Here is a 23,856-nt window from a genome sequence, read left to right as displayed (position 1 = left end):
CCAAACCTGCTTGATTTCTCACACTGGCTTGAGTTTTAACTGCAGGTTCAGCCCACAGATACTAGAGACAGTATAGCTGAGATAAAGAGATGTGGTGCATTGCAGAAAGAGGCCCAGTGACCACGCAGACACCCTCTACAGGCAGCTGCCATTTTGCACAGTGCAGAGCAGTCCACAAAATTTACAGCTGCCATTAACTCAGAGGCAGGCCCCCTGGCAGGTCTGTGCACTGCCACTACTGTGACAATAAACAGCATTACCTTAAAGGACAATGCCGGCAAATGTTTAAGTTTATCTTGATCGTTATATCTTTGTGAGTACGGTCTATATAAAAATTTAATTAAAAAAATGAACCGGATTGGCTCTTGCAACACAGAGTTATTACAGTTAATGCACAGAGCCCCCCCTCAGCTAAAAAGGCAGCTGTGGGGGCATAACGTAAAGGGTGTCTTTGTGTCTCTTAACAGAGACAAAATGCAATTAAAATGTCTGTCCAACATGAACAGGGCCCTTACATGACAACGAGATGCCTTTAGCCACTTAGCCATTGTTTAAAAATAACATGTTTTAGGCGGCTAGCTGTGTCTTGCGCTGAAGTCCCGTGGGAACGCTATTGTAGCCGGAAGCAAGCAAGCACCAATCCGGTTCGTTTTTTTTCTATAGACTATACTCACAAAGATGTAACGTTCAAGATAAACTTAAAAATTTGCCAGAGTTGTCCTTTAACCAGTGTAGTAATTTTGCACAGTTGACAATTGAGTTGAAAACTAACTGGATTTAAAACCAACAAGAGATGCTGGAGGTGTGGACGCTATACCTGGATCATCCAGTAGGGGGTAGCCAAGTTCTCCTGAAACTCAGCAAGGTGATATTACATCCTGGCAAAAATACTTTTCAGGTGTTAATGTGTCCTTCTCACTTTCTCCCGCTTTTTAGCCCAATAAGAGATTCAAGATAAGGGGTGCATTCACTGCAAAACATTTAGGCGTGGCCAAACATTCACATCCAGTGCCAGCTCTACAAGAGAAATTAAAGCATCTTAAAGGTCTGCCTCTTTTCTGAAGTACAGCCACTGTTACTCATAGGCTCTGATCACCACCATTTGATTGCCCCTATAGAGCCAGTGCGCTTCGGACCACCAGGTGGGCCAGCTGGTGTTAAAACTAAGATAGGCTGGACACTGCAAGGGCCCGCCAAGGTAGTTCAGCACGTGGGAGGAGGAGCTGCAGGACATTGAGATATTGCCATCCCACGATGTTATAGCAACCCCCAACTTGATTCTGAGGCCTGACTAAGAGACATTTACATATTTTTTGATGCTTCGGATCATGTATACGGTTTAGTTGCAAATATCAGAACACAAAATACAGAAGGCCATATGGAGATTGCATTCATTGCAGCAAGATCTAGAGTGGCACCTAAACGTCAGTTGTCTATACCGAGATTAGAACTATGTGCAGCACTCACAGGGGCCCAGTTGGCAGGGCTTCTAGAAAGAGAACTCACACTGGCCATTCGGCAGCTAACATTATGGAGTGACTCTAAAACAGTGCTGACATGGATTCAGTCAGAATCCTGCAGATACAAAGTGTTTGTAGGTACGAGGGTTGCAGAGATTCAGGAGTTGAAGTCTCCTCAGGCCTGGCATCATGTTAAGTCTGAAGATAATAAGTCTGAAGTCTGACATCACTCACGGTAAACCACTATGGCAGCTCTCTCAGCCTTCTAGATGGAACCGAGGTCCAAACTTTCTTTAGTAGGACCCAAAAAAAAAAACTTTACAGTTTAAATTATGACAGTATTAAATGACATGTTTAAATAAAAGTCAGAGTACTTCTTATTTATTTTAAGAAACCTGTTTGATTTAGTTTACCCATACATGTTAATTAATGCATTAATTACCAAACATGTACTAACATGTATTAATGCTGCTGTATTCATGCATGAATCATTATGACTCATGTCTTAGTTCATGATAGCTCCTCATTTGTTCATGATTAGTTCATATCTTAACTAAGCATGAGTTCATGTTGAATTAACTATTAAATCATGTATTAATACATGATTATTCATGTCCTGTTATTGTAAAGTGTTAGCATTATTAAGCCCTATTCGGACTGGATTAGTTTAACATGGGGACATGGGGGTAAAGTCATTTTACCTCAGGACGTCTGTAATATTAATGGCCAATTCGCACGGGATAAGACATCTCAGTAAAACTAGCAGAAGTGGGAGGAGTAACTCGCTTTACGCACCTCCTTGACGTCATGTGCGGATGACGTTACCGTTATAACGTGAGCAAACACACAACCTGAGCGCCAGTCTGAACTCCGTCTCCAATATATATGTGTTTTAATAAACAGTTAGGTCCAGTCTAACGATTCTGATTGGATTATGTTGGTAATAGACACTTTCCTAGAGCTAAAATGTGTTGTGCCTCTAATAAGTGCTTTTGATCTTCTTTTTGCTTTAAATGATATGCGGAAAATACAGGACATTTTCCACACAGATTTGTCCCACCACCTACAACGCAACCGAATGCTTCAAGCGCCTCCAAGGTCGCAAAATGTGCTCTTTTTTTAACTTTTAAACAGGCAATGACGGAATTTTACCATACATTTTTACAGCAGGTCTATTGGAACGGGATTAGTATTACCTGAGGTAATTTTTCCGGACCTTTTTACAGAAGGTAAAAGTCTCTGTAATCTTTACTGACATTGTCCGTAATGATTACCGAGATGGCACATTCGGACGGGACTAAAATCACCGAGAACCTCTGGTAATAATTACTTTACCCCCACGTCCCCATGTTAAACTAATCCAGTCCGAATAGGGCTTTTGATAAAACACAGGGTATATTCGCTTTGCATTTTTATTCACTATGTGTCTGCAGGTCCTTTAAAGTCTATACTAAAATGCATTAAATAGTCTTGAATATGTTTTAACTGGGATATAAAGATTTTTATAAAATTTCAAGTTTCACTTCATTTTGTAGTAATGTATAATGAATCAATCATATTTCCAAATATTTACTAACTTCTTGTTGTTTTAGAGGCCTTACAAGTGAATGCTGATAAAAAAGAGGCATAAGAGTTCATCTTTGCTGGGATGGTGCAAAACTGCCTCTGTCAAGCCCCTGAGAGGCTTGGGGACATTGCTCATAGTGGAAACCCCTGAGTTTGGAGTATTCAGAGTATTTAATTCTTTCTTCTATCATCTTTCTTTCAATAGTACTGTCCCATTTCTGTTTTACATTTGTATATACTTCCATTTTGCAGATGGAGGTTGTCATGTTTTCCAGGCTCTTCTCATTTGTGTTTGTTTACTTTGAGTGACTTTTTGATACAAAATCATATCAATTGCAGCCATACAAGTTCTCTGATTGAAAGGAATAAAATAAAGAGATGATTAACTGGCATAGAATCCTGCTGTACATAAAGCAAGATTGATCTATTTTTCATCGTTGAAATAACATTTCACAGTGTAAACCTGATGAAAACTCAATGTTTAAATATTGATTAAATGATATTTTGATGGATGCATTAACATTGATTGACTGTAAAATAACTTATTTCATTTTAGTTGAAAAACTATTGATGTTAAGCCCATCTTGATCTATTTTTCTCATTGAAATAACATCATTTCAGGGTGCAAATCTAATGAAAAATAAATGTTAAATCTCAACATTGATTCAATGATATTTCAGTCGATGCATTAACATTGATTCAATGTTGATTCAGTGTTTGACTGCTATCTGGGCCCCATGGTGTCGTCACGACGACGCAGTTCGAGTTCCCTCGAAAGGGAACTTTTGATTCACTATTGTCACGGTGTGTAGTGCAGGAGATGAGGAGAATCCAGGACTTCCAAACAGATTTTGTTGGGGAAAAAACAGGCTTTTATCCTAAAGAACTATAAACAGACCACTAAACACCTTTCAACATAACACAATTCAACTTAACTCAACTCAGGACATGGACAAGAGGAACTTAAATAGCAAAGAGGAACATGAACAAGAGGAACTTAAATAGCAAACAGAAACGAGATAATTAACAAGAAACAGCTAAACTATGAGGAAAACTATATATGCATTCATGTTTTTAACATTATATGCACTTATGTGCCAAAAGCCAACAAAACATAGACACTGCAGTTTTACTTATAGCCTGCGCTTTCGACTCATGCCTAGGATCTTTAATCGCTGATTTTATTGCTGCCCCAGAAAAACAAACTGTATGCAGCACCTAAAGCTAAAGTATTTGGGAAGCTGAACAATCTTTTCCTCACAGCCAAAAACGCACTTCTTTGGTGACGTTGTTTTTGTGGTCTAAAAACAAACTGCTTGCAAACACGTTAAAATAGAATTATAACTTTGGGTGTAAGCCGAATGAAGCACATTGATGGGCATGCTCTTGCTTTTGCTCTGGTTGATGTGTGCGTGTGCTATTATGGGAGAAATGCCCATACTGCCCAAGGAATTCCACCATTTATGATGACATACGGGGTCATAATTGAAGTATACTTTCAGAACTAATCCAAAACCCACCTTCTCCTTTTATCGAAAAAGGCATTCCGACTCGCTTTAGTGCTATTTTGCACCTATTAATAGCTCCTAGCTGTACTATCAAAATATAAAAAAAAAAAAAAAAAAAAAAAAAATATATATATATATATATATATATATATATATATATATATATATATATATATATATATATATATATATATATATATATATATATATATATATATATATATATATATATAGTGATAGCGATAAAATAAATAATAATAAAAAAAAAACATTAAAAAAAACATTACATCCTCAAAATATGTTACAAAATGTCTGGCAAAATTGTATTTAATGTATCATGGGATCAAATCACTAGTCTTGGTGCTCATGGCAACGGATTCTATAAATAGTTCCTTTTTTTTCTTTTTTTCTTTTCTTCCGGATGGGTAATGACAATGTCACAGAAAAAAATATATAAGGCACACATTAAAAGGCAAAAGCAAGTCGTACTGTTTGGTCTAATCATTATTGGGAGGAACTCAAAATACTCAAATCTGATAAAGCTGGTTGTTACTTCACATATCATGTCATATAGATATATATATATATATTTTTTTTATAAAACTTTGTTTATGTTAGTGTGTAAAGCTATATACTGTATCTCATAAAAAATAAAAATAAAACATTATTTGTGTACAGTAACCAATGGACAACCTGACATTCACAAACAGCATTCTCCTCGTCGAGGGATTGAAAGTTACACCTCAGTCATCTCAGCCTGTTTTCATTCTCCTTCTCTTGGGTTATGTTTTTACAATGGTATCAAACATTGGACTTATATTTCTGATCTCAACAGAGAAGAATCTGCATGACCCAATGCATTTTTTGTTCTGCAACTTGCCACTGAATGATATAATGGGGACAACTGTCATTATGCCACGCTTGCTGCAGGACATTTTAAGGGAACCATCAGAGCGCTATATATCATATGCTGAGTGTGTTATTCAAGCTTATTTTGTGCATGTATTTACAGCAGCATGCCACTATGTGCTGATGATCATGGCCTATGACAGATATGTGGCTATATGTAATCCATTGCGATACACAACTATAATGACCAATAAAATGGTTATTAAACTATCAGCATTAGCTTGGGGCCTGGCCCTTCTCTTAGTCACTATTATGATAGGACTCACTCTGCGTCTATCTCACTGTAGGTATAACATTGAAAACCCTTTCTGTGACAATGCCTCACTGTTTAAACTGTCCTGTGAAAATGTGCTCATAAATAATGTGTTTGGACTTGTTTATAGTACCAGTGTACTCTGTCTGTCTTTGCTGTGTGTTTTCTTAACGTATATCAGGATTGCTACTGTATGCATAACTAGCAAAAACAAAGCAATCAACAGCAAAGCCATAAAAACCTGCAGTACTCATTTAGCTGTTTATTTAATCATGGTCGTTTCTGGAACAACTTTTATTTTACTTCATCGTTTTCCTGAATACTCTGACAGCAGGAAACTAGCTAGTATAATGTTTCACATTGTACCACCAGGATTAAATCCTTTAGTATATGGTTTACAAACCAAAGAGATAAGACAAAAGATTGTAAAACAATGGTGGGGGGAAAAATGAATTCCTCAATGGATTATATATTCATTACATAGTCAATATTAATTTAAAGGATTTTGTGTATGTGAAAATAATATTTAGCTAAGAATAACTAGTAATGTAAGACTGCAAATTCTAAATTTGTTCTGTACTCAAAGTATTTATCAGTGTTTGTATAGGAATTGTTGACTTAAAATGTAAGCTTATTCAAATTAAATTGCACATCTTACCTGGAAAAAATAAAATAAACAAAAAGATTGAAAGAAAAAAGCACATTCATTTAGGCTCTCTACAATAATAATAATAATAATAATAATAATAATAATAATAATAATAATAATAATAATAATAATAATAATCTTCATTTATAAAGCAATTTTAAAACCAACAGTACAATGTGCTTTACAAGAATCAAATACAAGATATAAAGTAATTGATTTTAAACTATTTCAACCAATTAAAACATGAAGAGTGGTAAAACAACACACATTTGATAAATCAAAGTAATTGTATTCTTCAAATAAAATCAGGGACGGCTCTTCAATAGAAGTATGCTTGGACGATGGCAGTGAGAAGCCAGTTGGGTTTGCATCACGGTCCTTTTCTGAAGCTGAGATACTATGCCCAAATTGAAAGAGAGGCATTGATTTTAGTGTTGGCTGTCAAAAGATTCTACCACTATCCTTTCAGCTGAGACTTTACCCTTGTTACTGTGGCCTTTAAAAAAAATATATATATTTGTATTAACATTATGGACCACCAACTGCTGACTTCTATCTTCATCCCACAGAAAGGGATCCCTGCTCACTGCAGCATTGTTCTTGGGAGAACATTGGTACACGATTGATTACAAACGCACTGCATGCCATGAAAATGTAGACAGACTGTCTCGATAACTATCCGAAATGCAAAAGAGAAATATTGAGAGGAGGAGGTTCTACATATGTTCCCCATCAGACTGAAGACCTGCCTGTCACATCATCAGATATAGTGAAAACAGAAACCAAATGTGACAAGATTCTGTCGCAAGTGTAGCAGCAATGCAAGGTTGAATGGCCAAACACAAATCTCTGCTGCTTGCGTTTGCAAAAGTTATGACCTCTTTCTGAATGCTGGGTGTGTTATTTGGGGACTGCGAACCATCATACCCACCAGATTAAGACCTGATGTGCAGGATGAGCTGCATAAGGGTTATCTTGGCGTGGTGAAAATGAAGGCCATTGCCAGGAGTTATGTGTGGTGGCCAGGAATGGATTAAGAGATAGAGTGGCTGACACTGCAGTGCCCTGGTTGCCAAATGATATGGAACGAGCCAGAAAAGGAACCACTTCACCCCTGGAAATTGCCCAGGTATATGTTGATTTTGCAGGGCCTTTCATGGGATCAATGTTTCTGCTGGTTGATGCCTGTTCCTTTTCATAAGGAACACCACCACATCTTTGCTCACCATTGAGGGGCTAAGAGATTTGTTTGCTAGAACTGGAGTTCCACGCGAGTTAGAAGGGGAGAGTGGGGTAAAGTGAGACATTTTTCAAATTTGCTCCCCTTTAAGGGAGCTAAAAGGATAAATCAGTAAAATGTACAAATTTCCCTTTAACAGGATGTTTCCTAGCAATGGAATTGATCAGAATGTATTCAGGTTAAAGGTCAGTGAAAATATGATTTTTTGTTTAAAAAAAGTCATCTTGTGTCTCACTTCACCCCAGCTTAGTTAACCAGTTGGGGGTAAACTGATCCACTTACTTTTTCCACTCTAAAACTACCATAACAACACTTGTTGTAACAGTTAGAATCCTGACAGCTATAGCTTTACAAGCACACATTCCAGAACTAATGTTGGACTAGTAATAGAATCATGGGGATTGTTCAATAAAGCATTTTTTTTCTCTAAACACTTAAACGTAACTCTGAAAAATCAAATACAACATAATACCATTCAAAATGTTTTAATTAACATTCAAATTACAGATAGAACCATTTAGATTAGAACTGGGGGTCAGAACACAGGACCCTAAAGCCGCATTTACACTGTAGGTCTTGATGCACAATTCCCTTTTGGTGACTATATCCAATTTTCTTTCTTTTTTCGCTTACGTCATCTTTTATAAGTGAACTGTATATATTTCAACCCGTTCTCACTCCTAAGGCGTCAAAATCACCATGCGAGAGACAAACAGTTCACCAGGTTCTGAGTCTCCCTTAAGAGACAAACAGTTCACCAGGTTCTGAGTCTGTCCGGCGATGATTAGACTGTGACAGAGCAACCAAGTTCTGAGCCTCTGGTTTAACCAGAGATAACACAAGATCTGAGGATCTGAATCTACAGCTTTCAGATACGACAACGTTCTGAGCCTCCAACCTATGAGGAAAGAGACATTAACCAACACTATGTTCAGAGTTTTAGTCCAGTGAGATGACTACAGCATGTCCCGAGTGTCCATACTAGAGAGTCCAGAGCGGATTAACCACTTTCTGAGTGTCTGGCCCAGAGAGGTAGAAGACACAAAGAGACATTTGCAACAAGGTTAAGCTCAGAAGAGCAAACCTTCACTTAAAGGTTCCTTCTGTGTGTTCCAGATTAAGGACCTTCTGCACCTACTGCAGGGCCTCATCTGCATGTTCCAGATTTTAGGACCCTTTGGTGCCCCAGGAGATCAGCATCCCACAGATCTTCGTGTTCAAGGCTGTTGAAACAGATTCAAGCTCCTTTCCCCACTGCATAGTCTCCCAGCAAAACCAGTGGAAGAAGTCATCACCATCGGACTGCTTACTCAACCACGTGGAACATAAATATTACTTAACCAAACCTCTTTCTAGAGACCATGGCATTGTTTTATATTATCAGCATATATAATATCCTCACCATTTACTCATATTTTACCCTCATGCCATCCGAGATGTATGCAACTTTATTTTCTCATTAGAGCACAGAAAGAAAAAAAAATCTCTGCTAATGAAAACTTATTTGGGTTCCTAAAAGTTGAAACATCAAACAGCACATACAGCAATAACTAAAGTACTCCATACAACTCCAATGGATGAAACAGTGTCATTATATATATATATATATATATATATATATATATATATATATATATATATATATATATATATATATATATATATATATATATAATGTTTGTTTTTTTGTTTTGTTTTTTCAGTTGCTAACACACAATTTTGCAAACTACTGTAGGCTGGTTTTATCAAAATACTTAACACAATTCACAAAACCAGGCATCCAAACTGCAAAATTTGTCTCAGGTTATAACTATAACCATAGTTCCCTGAGAAGGGAACGAAACACTGTGTCCACTAGGGAAAGCTTTGGGAACGCCCACAGCGTGATAGCGTCTGATGCACGTATGTCACCTCAACCAATGGCGAGAGTGAGCGTCACGGGCGGGTGACGTCACATCCAGGAAAGTATAAATATACATCCGGTCCATTCGCACTTCAGCTAAACTGCCGAAGCAAGGGATCACAGGGATGCAGGGAGTTTGGCAAAGGGATGCAGTGTTTCGTTCCCTTCTCAGGGAACTATGGTTATAGTTATAACCTCAGACGTTTCCTTTCAAGGGAACTTCACACTGCCACCACTAGGGACAGCTTTGGGAACAAAATACTGAAACGCTGTTGTGTGAAACTGTGCATATTCAAGACAGGAGCACTAAAAAACCTGGAGCACACTCCAGATCAAGATCATAGTATCTCATAAATGTGAGAGGCGAGGACCAACCGGCCACGTCACAGACTTCTTTGAGGGAAACCCCCGATACCAAAACCTTAGAGGCCGCCATACTCCTAGTAGAGTGGGCTCTGACAGCTAATGGACACTGCTGATCAGAAGACCCATAAGCCAGTGAGATAGCCTCGACTATCCACTTGCTCACTGTATGTTTGGACGCAGGGAGACCTGTTGTTTTGGACCTGTTCTGAGGTCCACACAGACGAGCGCTTTAATCTAACGCGTAACGCCGTTGCAGAGACTTTCTGTTTGTTCCGGTCAGATCGTGAAACAAAATGCACAAAAACTGTTCCTGCTCTTGATGTACAACCACTGATGGTATTCGGTTTTGATGAGAGAAAAAATAGGCTACGAGGGCATATTAGAAACGAGAACTTCTGACAAGTTTAACATACTAGACCAGTGATTAAGCAAAGTGTGCAAATCTATTTGCCTTTATTCACGTGAAAAATCTTGGCACAACACTATTGTGTTTAGATGCAATAATTAAACACAATTAATAAATTTAATCATAAACTCAGTATGTCTCATTTAGTTGGTAACATTTAAAGTAGAAGGTAAAAAAAAAAAAAAAAATCCCTGAAACTTTAACATCCCGCTCATGCCCTTCGCCGCGATCATCTGTATCAAGCTGGTTGTTTACCGTGAGTTCTGAACACTGCACTATGTGCTTATTTAAATATTTCCGTTTCTACACATATTAGGCTACATATTCCTCATGTCTGTGAGGCAAGCCTGCCGAGTTTCAGTTTATTTGAGACGCGCTTTAGTTCATGAGCAATGAAAGCGATGGCTTCCGCGACCTAGTCTACTTGTTTATTTCTTATTTATTAAATACATGCAATTAACCGAAGAAACCTTTATTAAAATTAAGAGACAATTTGTACAAAACGAAAGAAAGGGTTTTTACAAAACAAAACTTAATATTAAACTAAATATAACCACCAAAAAATCTCGCCTCGCCGCTCCGCTCCGCTCACATAGCCTACTCTGCTTCGTAGGCTGTGGAGAATTGCAATCCTCCATAGCCACGGAGCGCTGTCATGACAGCGAGGGCATCACGTCGCAGGCTTACGGTATCGATAAGAGGCAGTTTTAATCTGACAATTTGACCGAAAAGATTTCATTTTGTCGGACATTTTATTTTTTTCCCGGCCAATGTCCGGTAATTACCGGACAACGGAAACCCAGATTAGGAGTCAGATTACATTTAACGTCATAAATGAGCTGATGAGCTCTCATGATGAGAGCTGAGGTTATCGCGATCACACTCGCGGTATACATTCACAACGTAAGTTCAGTCTGGCGCGTTTTCAGTTCATGCCTTTGGAAGCTTAACTTTCATAGAAATTAATTGGAGATGTTAAAACACTTACATTGCTTAGCATCCGTTTAAATGAATGCCTGCTACTGAGCTGAGCTGTGAGTGTAATCTCCCATTCCCCATGTGCGAGTTGAAAACATGTGGAAATAGCTCCCTCTGCTGGCTGTAGTCTTTAGCCTCTGGACAAACATTCTAAAGATGACGCAAATATTGTCAATTTGCGTCACGAGAGGAATTTTTCCAAAAATAAAATGCAAAAATCTCTCCTCTCAGGGGAATATGAGGGGGGAAAGCCCTCGGAGACCTGACGCTGCTGGCGTCAGGACCTCTTTTTTTCTGAAGCCTTCTTCGCCTAAAGCACGACCCTCAGGTCGGTCTTTGGCTTAGAAGGCTTTGGCTGAGAGTGCCGACCTGGCCCACCGTATCTCTGAGGTGGAGCACGAGATGCGACACTCTCTTTTTGCTGCTGCCTGTATGAAGAGCTAGACAGCTGGGAAGGAGTTTTTAAACTCAGAAGGAGTTTTTAAAAGCCTCTGCTTGTTTTTTATTCTCCTGATATCTGTCGACGACTTAATTTACAGTGTCACCGAACAGACCAGTGGGTTCAACTGGCGCATCAAGGAGAAAAGCCCTGTCTTTATCTTTAATGTCAGATAAATTGAGCCACAAATGTCTCTCTGTTGCCAGAGATAAATCTGTGGCCCGACGCAGTTCGCGAACCACCTCAGGGCTCACTGTTTTACCGCCATCCAAATCCCCCAGCAGTTCAGCCAGGTACGCTTGTAAAATATTCATTGTATGCAAACACGCACCAGCCTGTCCTGCTGCCGTGTACGCTTTCCCCACTAGCCCTAAAGTTGTCTTTAATGGTTTAGTGGGGAGTGTGGGGGCCTTCAGGGCCGATGCCGATGCAGGGGACAGATAACTAGCAAGCGTCTGATCCACTTTAGGCATCACCCCATAACCATATTCTTTCAGCCCCCTTATATCCCTATATGTTTTCACTTGAGGGCTGAAAAGATGTGATGAATATGGTTTCCTCCATGATCTAAACAGCTCACTGTGTAAATCAGGAAAGAAAGGAAGACCCTGTGGTGAAGGTGACACATTTGACAACAAAGTTTCCTTGTTTCTTGGCTGGCCAATCAATATTTAGCTACGCCAGAGCACGCGTAATCACCTCCACCAGCTCTTCGTGTGCTGGGGAAAGAGATGGCGAATCATCTTCCCCTAATCTGACGCTCAACGCCTCCACCTCCTTAGAGCTGGAGTGTTGAAATGATGGGCTCTCACTCTGGCCGGAAGAAGCTGCAGCGCGGGCTCCTGACACCAGAGATTGAGCGACAGATCTCTCGGGTGAAGGCAGAGAAAGAGAGCTTGTGCCCGTCTCAAACCCCGCCGAGAGATCCATCTGCGATCCTCATGATGTCCTTCTACGCTGTGCCTTAGCAGCAGCGGGTCCAGAACCAGAGGGAACGCGATCCTGATCCTGAAGAGTGACAGGCGGGAGCGGAGCATGCGAAGCGGCAGCTTCTCACAATGCTCACAATCAGCCCCCTCGAATGCTGACAGAGCATGCTCCACTCCCAGACACATCACACACAAATCATGTGTATCTCCACCCATAAGGAAACAGGGACACGGAGGAGTACACTCTTTGAATACTGTTGCATTCGCCATTTTTAAACTGAGAATTATTGTTTTTTTTGGACGGACAACAATAAATAGACAGAGACAGTTTTCACACAGATCGCTTAGCTGAGGCAGAAAAGCTGAAGTGCGATCGGACCTTTCCTGGACGTGACGTCACCCGCCCGTGAAGCTCACTCTCACCATTGGCTGAGTTGACATACGTGCATCAGACGCTATCACACTGTGGGCATTCCCAAAGCTGCCCCTAGTGGACGCAGTGTGAAGTTCCCTCAAAAGGGAACCTTAAATACTTGCAAAATTAAGCACTGCAACCAAAATCACATATAGCATTATCAAAATCAAACTTTTGCATGAAATGGCACACACTTCATTCATATTACCAGATTTTTGTCTAACCAACTACACACTGTTGCACATAATGAAACACACTCTTTAGAATGCTTTGCCATAATACTATGTCAAATATTATGTATAATATTTAATTTACAGATAAGTATATATATATATATATATATATATATATATATATATATATATATATATATATATATATATATATATATATATATATATATATATATATATATATATATATATATATATGAAAAACACAAACTAATGCAATGTGTAATTCAAAACCACTACGGAAAATTCCTTCATATTTATACAGTACATTGTGCCCTATTTTTACAGTGTACAATTTATGCTATAGATATGCATTTACATCAGAGCGGGCTGATTTTATATACTGTACCCTGCATCTCACAAACTAGTCCTTTGTCTCTTCTTGTTCTTTGTTGATATGAACCTGCAAGCAGTCAAAATCTATTAAGCAGTCAGTACTGTTCGCACAATGTTCAGGGCCATGCAATTTGTTCACTGTACAGTATACAGCCTGCAGTGCACTGTACTTATATTGGTTGTGTCTCATCATTTGAAACAGGTTACCACTTATTTATGTTCAATCAGTGAAATTGTATTCTCCATTTGTATTTGATTGTTGCCAATTGTGTTCACCAATATGGACAAAATATGCATTAGAGTGCAGAAGGTATTTTGAGGATGAGGATGTGTTTAGAGTTTTGCTGAAAAGTCTAAGTGAGATCTGTAAATTGTGTTTTATCATGTGAAATGGTTTGTGGTATTGACAACAGACTGCGCAATGACTTAAATGAGTTCAGGCAACTGATAACTTTGTTCAGCCAATGGGTTTAGTGTTTTAGCAATTGAGAAAAACTGTAATAAATATGCTCTGTACATGGAGCAAAACGTGAACTCATTGGACTCAATGGAGGCTCATTTCAAACATATTCCAAACACAGAATTCTGTCAAGACCTCAAGTTAATGATGCTATCATAAATACATTCAGTTTTTAGTTTTCATATGAAATATAGATAAAGATACTTATGCTGAGACATCCAAACCCCACTTTCTCCTTATATCGAAAAAGGCATTCTGACTCTCTTCAGTGCTATTTTGGATCTATTAATAGCTCATAGATGGACTGTCAAAAGCCAAAATTTTCCCAGATTTGAAATATTTTGATTTCAAATTTAGCTTCATATATTCTGTCAGACATTAACTACTTTAAAATGTGGGGTAAAAAAGCTAAAAAATAAAAAAAAAAGAAATATCCTCAAAAGATGTTACAAAAGTATCTGCCAAAATTTTATTAAAAATAATTATCATGGGGTCATACATAATTTTGCAGCATTTGTAGGTTGTAACTTCACTTATTGACAGAAACACTCATAATCACTATCCTCGCTGCTCATGGCAACGGATTCTATAAATATTTTTTTCTTCCGGATGGGTAATGACAATGTCACAGAAAACAATTATAAGGCACACATTAAAAGGCAAAAGCAAGTCGTACTGTTTGGTCGAATCATTATTGGGAGAAACTCAAAATACTCAACACTGATAAAGCTGGTTGTTACTTCACATATCATATTTTTATACATACAATTTTTTTTAAGTTTGTGTGTAAAGCAATATACTGTATCTTATAAAAAATATTATTATATATACATTAATTTCTAATCAATTGCAATGTGCATTTTACACAAAGTGGTAAGGTGATGTGTTTGAGACTGTAATTAGAAATATCTATTTGTTATTATGTTTTCAGATTTTGTGTAGAGTAACCAATGGACAACCTGACATTCACAAACAACATTCTTCTCGTGGAGGGATTGAAAGTTACACCTCAGTCATCTCAGCCTGTTTTCATTCTCCTTCTCTTGGGTTATGTTTTTACAATGGTATCAAACATTGGACTTATATTTTTTATCTCAACAGAGAAGAATCTGCATGACCCAATGCATTTTCTGTTCTGCAACTTGCCACTGAATGATATAATGGGGACAACTGTCATTATGCCACGCTTGCTGCAGGACATTTTAAGGGAACCATCAGAGCGCTATATATCATATGCTGAGTGTGTTATTCAAGCTTATTTTGTGCATGTATTTGCAGCAGCATGCCACTATGTGCTGATGATCATGGCCTATGACAGATATGTGGCTATATGTAATCCACTGCGATACACAACTATAATGACCAATAAAATGGTTATTAAACTATCAGCATTTGCTTGGGGCCTGGCCCTTCTCTTAGTCACTATTATGATAGGACTCACTCTGCGTCTATCTCACTGTAGGTATAAAATTGAAAACCCTTTCTGTGACAATGCCTCACTGTTTAAACTGTCATGTGAAAATGTGGACATAAATAATGTGTATGGACTTTTTTATAGTACCAGTGTACTCTGTCTGTCTTTGCTGTGTATATTTTTAACATATACCAGGATTGCTGCTGTATGCGTAACCAGCAAAAACAAAGCACTCAACAGCAAAGCCATAAAAACCTGCAGTACTCATTTAGCTGTTTATTTAATCATGGTCATTTCTGTCTTCACTTTTATTTTACTTCATCGTTTTCCTGAATACTCTGACAGCAGGAAACTAGCTAGTATTATGTTTCACATTGTACCACCAGGATTAAATCCTTTAGTATATGGTTTACAAACCAAAGAAATAAGACAAAAGATTGTAAAAAACTGTTGGAGAAAAAAGTGAATTCTTCAATTTATAATTTCTCTTCATAACATATAGTCAATATCATTTTAAAAGATTTTGTGTATGTGAAAATAATATTTAGCTAAGAACAACTGTAGTAATGTAAGATGCAAACTATAATTTTGTCAAATACTTTTCAGTATTTATCAGTGTTTGTATAGGAATTGTTGATTAAAATGTAAACTTATTAAAATAAAATTTTGTGAGTACATCTTAGCTGGATAAACAAAATAAACAAAAAGAATGAAATAAAGAAAAGAGCACATTCATTTAGGTTGACTAAAATCATAATAATATAATGATAATAATCTTTATTTATAAAGCACTTTTAAAACCAACAGTACAACGTGCTTTACTAGAATCAAATGCAAGTTATAAAATAATGATTTTTAAACAATTTCAATCAGTTAAAACATGAAGGCTGGTAAAACAACACACATTTGCGAAATAAAAGTAATTAACAAAAGTCATTGTCTACTTCAAATAAAATCAGAGAAGGCTCTTCGACAGAAGCATGTTTGGACGATGGCAGTAAGAAGCCAGTAAGGTTTGTATCACTGTCCTTGTCTAATGCTGAGATGTGCTATGCCCAATTTGACTGAATGAAGATCGAGGCATTGAGTTTAGTGTGGGCTGTCAAAAGATTCTACCACTATCTTTCCAGCAGAGACTTTACACTTGTTACAGACCACCAACTGCTGGCTTTTTCATTTTCTTCATCTCCATGATCTTCATTCCACAGAAAGGTATCCCTGTTCACTGTGGCATTGTTCTTGGGAGAACATTGGTACAAGATTGAATACAAACGCACTGCATGCCATGAAAATGCAGAAAGACTGTTTCGATTACTATCAGAAATGGCAAAAGAAGAATATTGAGAGGAGGAGGTTCTGCATATGTTCTCCATCAGCCAGACTGAAGACCTGCCTGTCACATCAGATATAATGAAAACAGAAACCAAATGTGACAAGATTCTGTCGCAAGTGTAGCAGCACTGCAAGGTTGAATGGCCAAACACAAATCTCTGCTGCCTGCGTACTATGCAAAATGTTATGACATCTCTCTGAATGCTGGGTGCGTTATGTGCGGACTGTGAACCATCATACCCACCAGATTAAGACCTGAAATGCAGGATGAGCTGCATAAGGGTCATCTTGGCGTGGTGAAAATTAAGCCAGGAGTGAAGCCCCTTGCCAGGAGTTTCCTAGCAATGGAAATTATCAGATTGTATTCAGGATGAAGATCAGTGAAAATATGATTTTTTGTTTAAAAAGTAATCTTGTGTCTCACTTTACCCCAGCTTAGTGTAACAGATGGGGGTAAACTGATCAACTTACTTTTCCCACTCTGAAACCACCATAACAATACATGTTGTAACAGTTAGAATCCTGAGAGTTATCTTTACAACCACACATTCCAGAACTAATGTAGTAACAGAATAATGGGGATTGGTCAATTAAGCATTTTGTTTTTCTACAGTAAACACTTGAACGTAACTCAAAACAAAACCAAATACAACATAATATCCTTCAAAATTTAATGAACATTCAAATTACAGATAGAACCATTTAGATTAGAACACAGTCTGGGGTCAGCACAAAGGACCCTAAAGCCGCATTAAACTGTAGGTCTTTATGCACAATTCCCTTTTGGTGACTATATCCAAAAAAATATATATTTTTTTTTTGTTGTTTTGACGACTTGCTTATATCATCTTTTAAAATTGACCCATATCAGATATTAGCATTTCTACCCATTCTCACTGGTGTCAAAATCTGAAGCATGGTCAAGTGCCTTCCGTGTCACAATGAAGACCATAAAGGTGCCCATATAGGCATCACTATACCAAGGCAAAGGGTTCTCAATTGATTTAAATGAGAAAGCTCTGGCATCATACACAGACGTGTTGGGCATGAGAACATTATCATCATGATGACATTATTTTGGGTTATGGTTTTGCCATTATGACATGTTGGAGTATGATTCTCAATTTAATCAGCCAGCATAATTGTATTTACATTTATTAATGCTATTTTGACACATAGGCTATTTTTAACCTAACCCCATCCCATCCCTAAACCTGCCCATTTGTATATTATATGATATATAACACAGGATATAATAGGCAGACACGACTGCATCCACAATTTATTCAAAAAGTACAAATATTCTAAGTGTTCTGAGGCCAAACGATTGATTTGTGTGAATAAAACCCCCAAAAGCAATCAGATCATTCACATCAACTTTCAAATATTGCCGCCCGTTACGTCAGATTTCATAGTGAAATGTAATTGGCTCTTGTGTGTCTCATGACCGTTCGCGTCATGCTAAAGAGTCAGGTGTGTATCATTTGAATAAGATTTGAATGAGATATAAACGAGTGCGTTCACGGCGTGACGGGATCATAATTTCAGTGATTAAAACATTAACATCAACTAAATTTTTTTGCATGCAGATATTGTATGACTTCAGAAGACTTGGACTGCAACATGAGTTAATACTTTTATACTGTTTTTGGTCAATTTTTGCATAGCTGTGATTGTACTTTTATTTGACTTTTATTTGAGTGAGAATGGGTTGTGCATTTACACTGTACACGGGCGAAACAGCCCAAGACGTTCTGACCCATAAAAATAAGTAAAACGGTTCAATATGCAATGGACGTGCAATGGATTTTTGAAAGTGTGTAACTCAGGCCATGCATGCTCTAGCACCCTGCAGACAGTTTGGGCTGTTTCCAGAATATATATTTCATTTAATGACACTGGAATATTGCATATATATCTCTGTATCTGGTGGTGGGAGGGGTGGTGGAGGGGGGTAGCAGGGTAGGGGTAGGGGGTAAAAAAAGGGGAGGGGGGTCATAACTTCATACCCATTTAAATAAATCTTGCATAAAACATGACACAGAAAAACTTATTTTTTTTCACTATTTTCTGGAATGTAGTGGAAACAGCCCAAACTGTCTGCGTGAACCTAGAACACACAGGGCCTGAGTTACACACTTTCAAAAATGAATTTATAAACAAAAAATCAAAAAGCACCTACTTTTTGTTTTTTTTTACTGTTTAGACAACATATACTTACATGTTTATCACTTTTAGCAGTGTTGTATGTAACTTCAAAGGGTTTCCTGTAAAATGACACCACAGTTTTGAATTTAGACCACTTAGGTATGTGTGTATGGGAAGCTTTTTAATTTGGTTTGGCCCAATCCAGGCGGAAATCCCCCCAAAAATGGTCTCGGATTAATGGTCTCGGTCTACATGTTGGTAGTTCATCAACATATATGCAATACATTTTTCTACCTTAACCAATTTGCTTTGGCACAACAGTTGATTAAGTTGACAGAAAGTGGGAGGGGCTTGACAAACATAGTGGTCACATGACAACAAATGTGTTCTAAGTGACAAAGGTCCGCAATTTGTTGCTACTGATTCCAGCTGATTTCCAGCTAACTTCAGCAAAATTGGCATTTTTTTGTTTTACGTACAGAAATGCCACTCATGCTATTACAAACCAAACTCTCTCTGCTCTGTTGTTCATGTGACGTTCACTTTGTTCCAGGTTGGATCTGATTCACCCTCAACCTCAAACAGACTATGCAGGACAGGCAAATGAAATAAGGGCAGAATAACCCTGCCAGAGCCACACTGAGCTTTACGGGTGATGAGACTATGCTTATGAGAAGTTAGAGGGGAGACTGCAAGTGGGTCGCAGCTGTAGTTAAGGAGAAAACTGGACAATTGTTGTACAAGGTTGAGCTCCGGGTGGCACCCTATGGCAGAACCATGTTGATCAGCTAAGGAAAATTAGACTGCCAGGGCAGAAGAGCTCCCAACACAGTGCTGATTCTCCTGTTACTCTAATAGAGCCACCTCCAAGACTATCCTCTCCTCCGAGAATGAATGTTCAGAGTCATTGTCCTCACCTCTCAGTATCACCTTCATCTACATCCTTAACCCTTTCGCACATACATTCTAAATATTCAGACTGGCAGCCTGGTGTGAGTTTTTTTATACAAAATATTTACTGACTAAATTGAATACATGCAAGTGAACCACTTAAATAAAAAATAAAAATATATATATATATGTTTGTTGATCTGTAAGTTATCATGGGCTGTGGGCGGGGTGCCACCATTATATGTTTTCAACACTGACAGGGAATAGGAGCCTGCTGGATTGAGATCAACATGAGATCATCCACTTCTCCTGATATATGTGACATACATGAGGGAACAGGGTAGAAAAATTATTGTGTTAGTTAATTGGTTTAGTTCTAGTTAGAGTCAGTTCAAGCAGTTTGGGAGAGCAGATGGAGTGGAGTCCAGAAAGCAGTTGAAGAACTCCAAGGGCAGACAATCATCTCTGTTACATATGTAACCCTCGTTCCCTGAGGAGGGAATGGAGACGTAACATCAGTGACTGACAAATGGGGGTTTCGCCTAGAAGCCTATCATCTTCAAGATCTAGAAAATGCCCAATGCCCAATGCCATGGCCATGTGGAATTTGCATAGCGTAACTCCGCTCCACCACGTGGGTACATAAGGAAGTACTCTGGCATGATCGCATTATGTTTACCTGCTGGGTTAAGTGTCTTGCTCATGGACACCTCTACACTTAATCAAGTGGAACCGGGGATTGAACCACCAACCTTCTGGTTTGTAGACAACCTACATGAACCACTGAGCAACTGCCGTCCCCAAGAGACCATAACAAACAAAGAGCTGTTCTGAAGTCCTGAAACACTGCGTCCTGTCTACATAAGCACAGAGAACATGTACGGGACAGAGCAGCGCCAAGGCTGGGTCTGCCTTCTCCAAAGGCAAGGCTTGGAGTTTCACCATCTGGCCCCTGAATGGTGTGGTGTGAAGCTTGGGCACATATCCAGGCCGGGGTCTCAGGATAACGTTAGAGTTAGAGTTGGCCGTCCCAAATTTGAGGCACGCTTCGTCAACCCAAAATGCCTGCAGGTCCCCTAACCTCTTGATGGAGGCCAAAGTGATTAGAAGTGCTGTCTTCATTGACAGGAACTTAAGCTTAAGGACTGACCACAAAGGATTGAAGGGAGCCCTCTGCAGAGCATCTAGAACTATTGTAAGGTCCCAAGAGGGTACAAGGGGAGCGCAAGGATTATTTAGTCTCATGGCCCCCCTCAGGAACCTGATGACCAGGTTGTGCTGACTTAACTTTTTGTTCTGCATAAGGTCATGGTGGGCAAATATAGCTTATATATAGCAGATATAGCTGGCCATGTATACCTTCAGGTAGAAGGTAGACAGCCTTCAATCCAACCCCTCTTGGAGAAATGAATGCACAGACCCAATCGAGCATTTCCAGGGGTTTTCTTGGCGAGAAGAATACCAGGTGATAAAGAGGTTCCACTTCAACGCATAAAGCGTGTCTCGTACACTCTGCCCTAGTAGAAGTGATGGTAGCCACCACCAGAGGAGGTAGTGTACTCAAACCTACCGTGTCCCATCCAGGAGCCACACGTGGAGGTTCCAGAGATGAGAATACAGGTGCCAAAGGGTGACCGTCTCTGAGAAAGGAGGTCCTTCCTCAGAGGAATCGACCAGGGAGGGGCTGTCGCAAGGAGCATGAGTTAAGAGAACCAGGACTGGCTGAGCCAGTACAGGGCAACCAAGATTACCTTCTCCTTGTTCTCACTGATCTTGCACAGTACCTGTGCGAGAATGCTCACTGGGGGAAACGCATACTGGTGTTCAACTGGGGTCTGCTCTGAGTGGAGGATGGCATCAGAGAGGGATGAGAGTGGTGTGGCCTGGGGACAGCACACACTGCCATCACTGGTCACCAGTTTGTCAGTTCTTTCTTTAACCACAATAGGGTGCTGTTGAACCAGGACCAGCAGCTGAAAAAGGTTTCTCCCCCAGCCCTCCACCAGGGGAAGGAGTGGCCCTGTTGCCATCTCCTGGAAAGAACTGCCCATCCCTGAGCTGTCCACGTCAGGAGCGCCACTTAGCCTGGCATTTCTTTGCGGGCTGCAGGGCTGGAGTGGACTGGGGTGCCTTCTTGAGGCAGCAGCTGGGGTGGTGTGGGAGGGCCGGGAGCTGCTGGAGGGTACACTCGGTGGCGAGCAGGCTGAGGCAACTGTGCCGGCAGCTGAGTGGGCAGTATGTATTTTTTGGCCTCAGTCTGCTTCTGGCGGCTGAGGACTGTTGGGTGAAGCTCTCAACCACGTTCCAAATAGACCATCCTGGGATATGAGAGCATTGAGGAAACAAGTCTGCCCAGCGTCCTGCATATCGGCCATGTTGAGCGACAGGTGTCTTTCCTGGTCCACAGCTCTGGACATCACCTGAACCAGGAAACCTTTGTCGCCCAGAGGGCGAGGGTGAGGTCGCTGGCGGCACGCAGCTCGTCTCTGAGCCCTGGATCAGCTCTACCCTCGTGCATGTCATACAGCATCCTGGTCTGGTAAGCCTAAAGAATAGCCATGGCATGCAAAGAGGCGGCCGCCTGCCCCACAGCTCTGTAGGTCTTCGACACCAAGGTTGATGTGAATTTGACACCAAGGTTTATGTGAATGCGACACCAAAGTTGATGTGTCAGGCTTTGGAGGGGTGCTTTGGGTCGCCACGCCATGTTGAAGCACTCTGCGGACACACTTGCATCGCAACAAAGTGTTCAGCCATGAGAAACCCAGTGTATCCTTTGTTCCCCATAGAGAGCATAGAAGGCGGAGGAGGCCACAAAATTGTCACGGGAAGACAACAGGGACTTCCAGGACCGTGTGACCTCCTCATGCACCCCTGGGAAAAAAGTATTGGGGGTGTGGCCAGACTAATGTCAGAACACGGTGCTCCCAAAAAACAATCATCCAGCTGCAAGAGCTCAGGCCGGGGCAGAAGGTTCCACTCCTAAAACCGAGACTCATGGCTGCCCGGGAAAGCATGGCTGTCAACTCTGGGGTCAGACTCGGGAAATGCTGGCATGCCCGAAGGTGGCGGCACAGCTGGAACTTCATCCTCATAAAACTCCAGCCCACCTTGTGATGTGGCAATTGATCATCCTTTACGGCACCAAATCAAAACAGTCGGAAAGGCAGGAACTGGCCCCGATGTAATCGCCCGGCGGGAGCGGTGCACTAGATGGGGGTGTGGGCCAAGGCATCAGCATCACCACTTTATTCCACACCATCACCCTCAGGTCACCCTGGCCACCAGCCAAAGTTCTGCCTCTCATGGAGACCACAGATTGGGGTGTGGCAGAGGGGACTCTAGCTCCAGGACGAAGTTCATTGAGTCTTGACCGCACCACCAAGATGGGCATGTCTCCGCAGTGAGAACATGACTCATCCACAAGCGCTGCCTGAGCGTGCTAAAAGCCCAAATACGTCAGGCTGTGATTGTGCCCATCAGAGGATGGAAGAGGCCGACCACACCCAGAAGCACACGGGCAAGACATCTTGAAAAAGATGTGCCTTTTGTGAGCTCCAGTATGATGCCAAGCATCCAGGGAACACAAGGCAAGGCAAGTTTTTTTATATAGCACATTTCATACACAATGGCAATTCAATAGATAGATTGATGCATAGATAAGATAAGGTGGAATTAGTCGGACGTACAGTGGCACAGTGCTCATTCAGTAAATGCACAGCTAAACAGATGTGTTTTGAGTCTGGATTTGAATGTGGCTGCTGTTGGAGCACATCTGATCTGTTCAGGAAGCTGGTTCCAACTACGGCTGGCATAATAGCTAAAGGCAGACTCTCCTTGCTTTGAGTGAACTCTTGGTATTTCTAACTGATTTGATCCTGCTGATCTGAGTGATCTGTTGGGTTTGTATTTAATCAGCATATCTGCAATGCATTGAGGTCCTAGGTCATTGAGTGATTTATAAACAAGTAGTAGTACTTTAAAATCGATCCTAGATGTAACTGGAAGCCAGTGTAAAGAC

General features: G+C 40.1%; 2 protein-coding genes across 2 annotated transcripts; both read left to right on the top strand.

The window, feature by feature from the left end:
- Positions 1 to 5,218: 5,218 nt before the first annotated feature.
- On the top strand, positions 5,219 to 6,148 carry LOC137046254 (olfactory receptor 8G17-like). The gene has a single exon (XM_067423392.1). The coding sequence runs from the start codon at positions 5,219 to 5,221 to the stop codon at positions 6,146 to 6,148; it is 930 nt and encodes a 309-aa protein (XP_067279493.1).
- Positions 6,149 to 15,000: 8,852 nt separating this feature from the next.
- Positions 15,001 to 15,930, top strand: LOC137046233 (olfactory receptor 8G17-like). Its single transcript, XM_067423360.1, has one exon. The coding sequence runs from the start codon at positions 15,001 to 15,003 to the stop codon at positions 15,928 to 15,930; it is 930 nt and encodes a 309-aa protein (XP_067279461.1).
- The last annotated feature ends 7,926 nt before the right edge of the window (positions 15,931 to 23,856 follow it).

The sequence above is a fragment of the Pseudorasbora parva genome, chromosome 18 (genome assembly GCF_024679245.1).
Source record: "Pseudorasbora parva isolate DD20220531a chromosome 18, ASM2467924v1, whole genome shotgun sequence".
In the NCBI taxonomy this organism is placed as follows: domain Eukaryota; kingdom Metazoa; phylum Chordata; class Actinopteri; order Cypriniformes; family Gobionidae; genus Pseudorasbora; species Pseudorasbora parva.
Note: the sequence above shows the minus strand (reverse complement) of the source record. Positions and strands in the feature narration are given on the sequence as shown.

What these genes read in the sequence shown, in the direction of transcription:
- LOC137046254 (XM_067423392.1), top strand. Translation starts at nt 5,219, where the DNA reads ATGGACAACCTGACATTCACAAACAGCATTCTCCTCGTCGAGGGATTG.
- LOC137046233 (XM_067423360.1), top strand. Translation starts at nt 15,001, where the DNA reads ATGGACAACCTGACATTCACAAACAACATTCTTCTCGTGGAGGGATTG.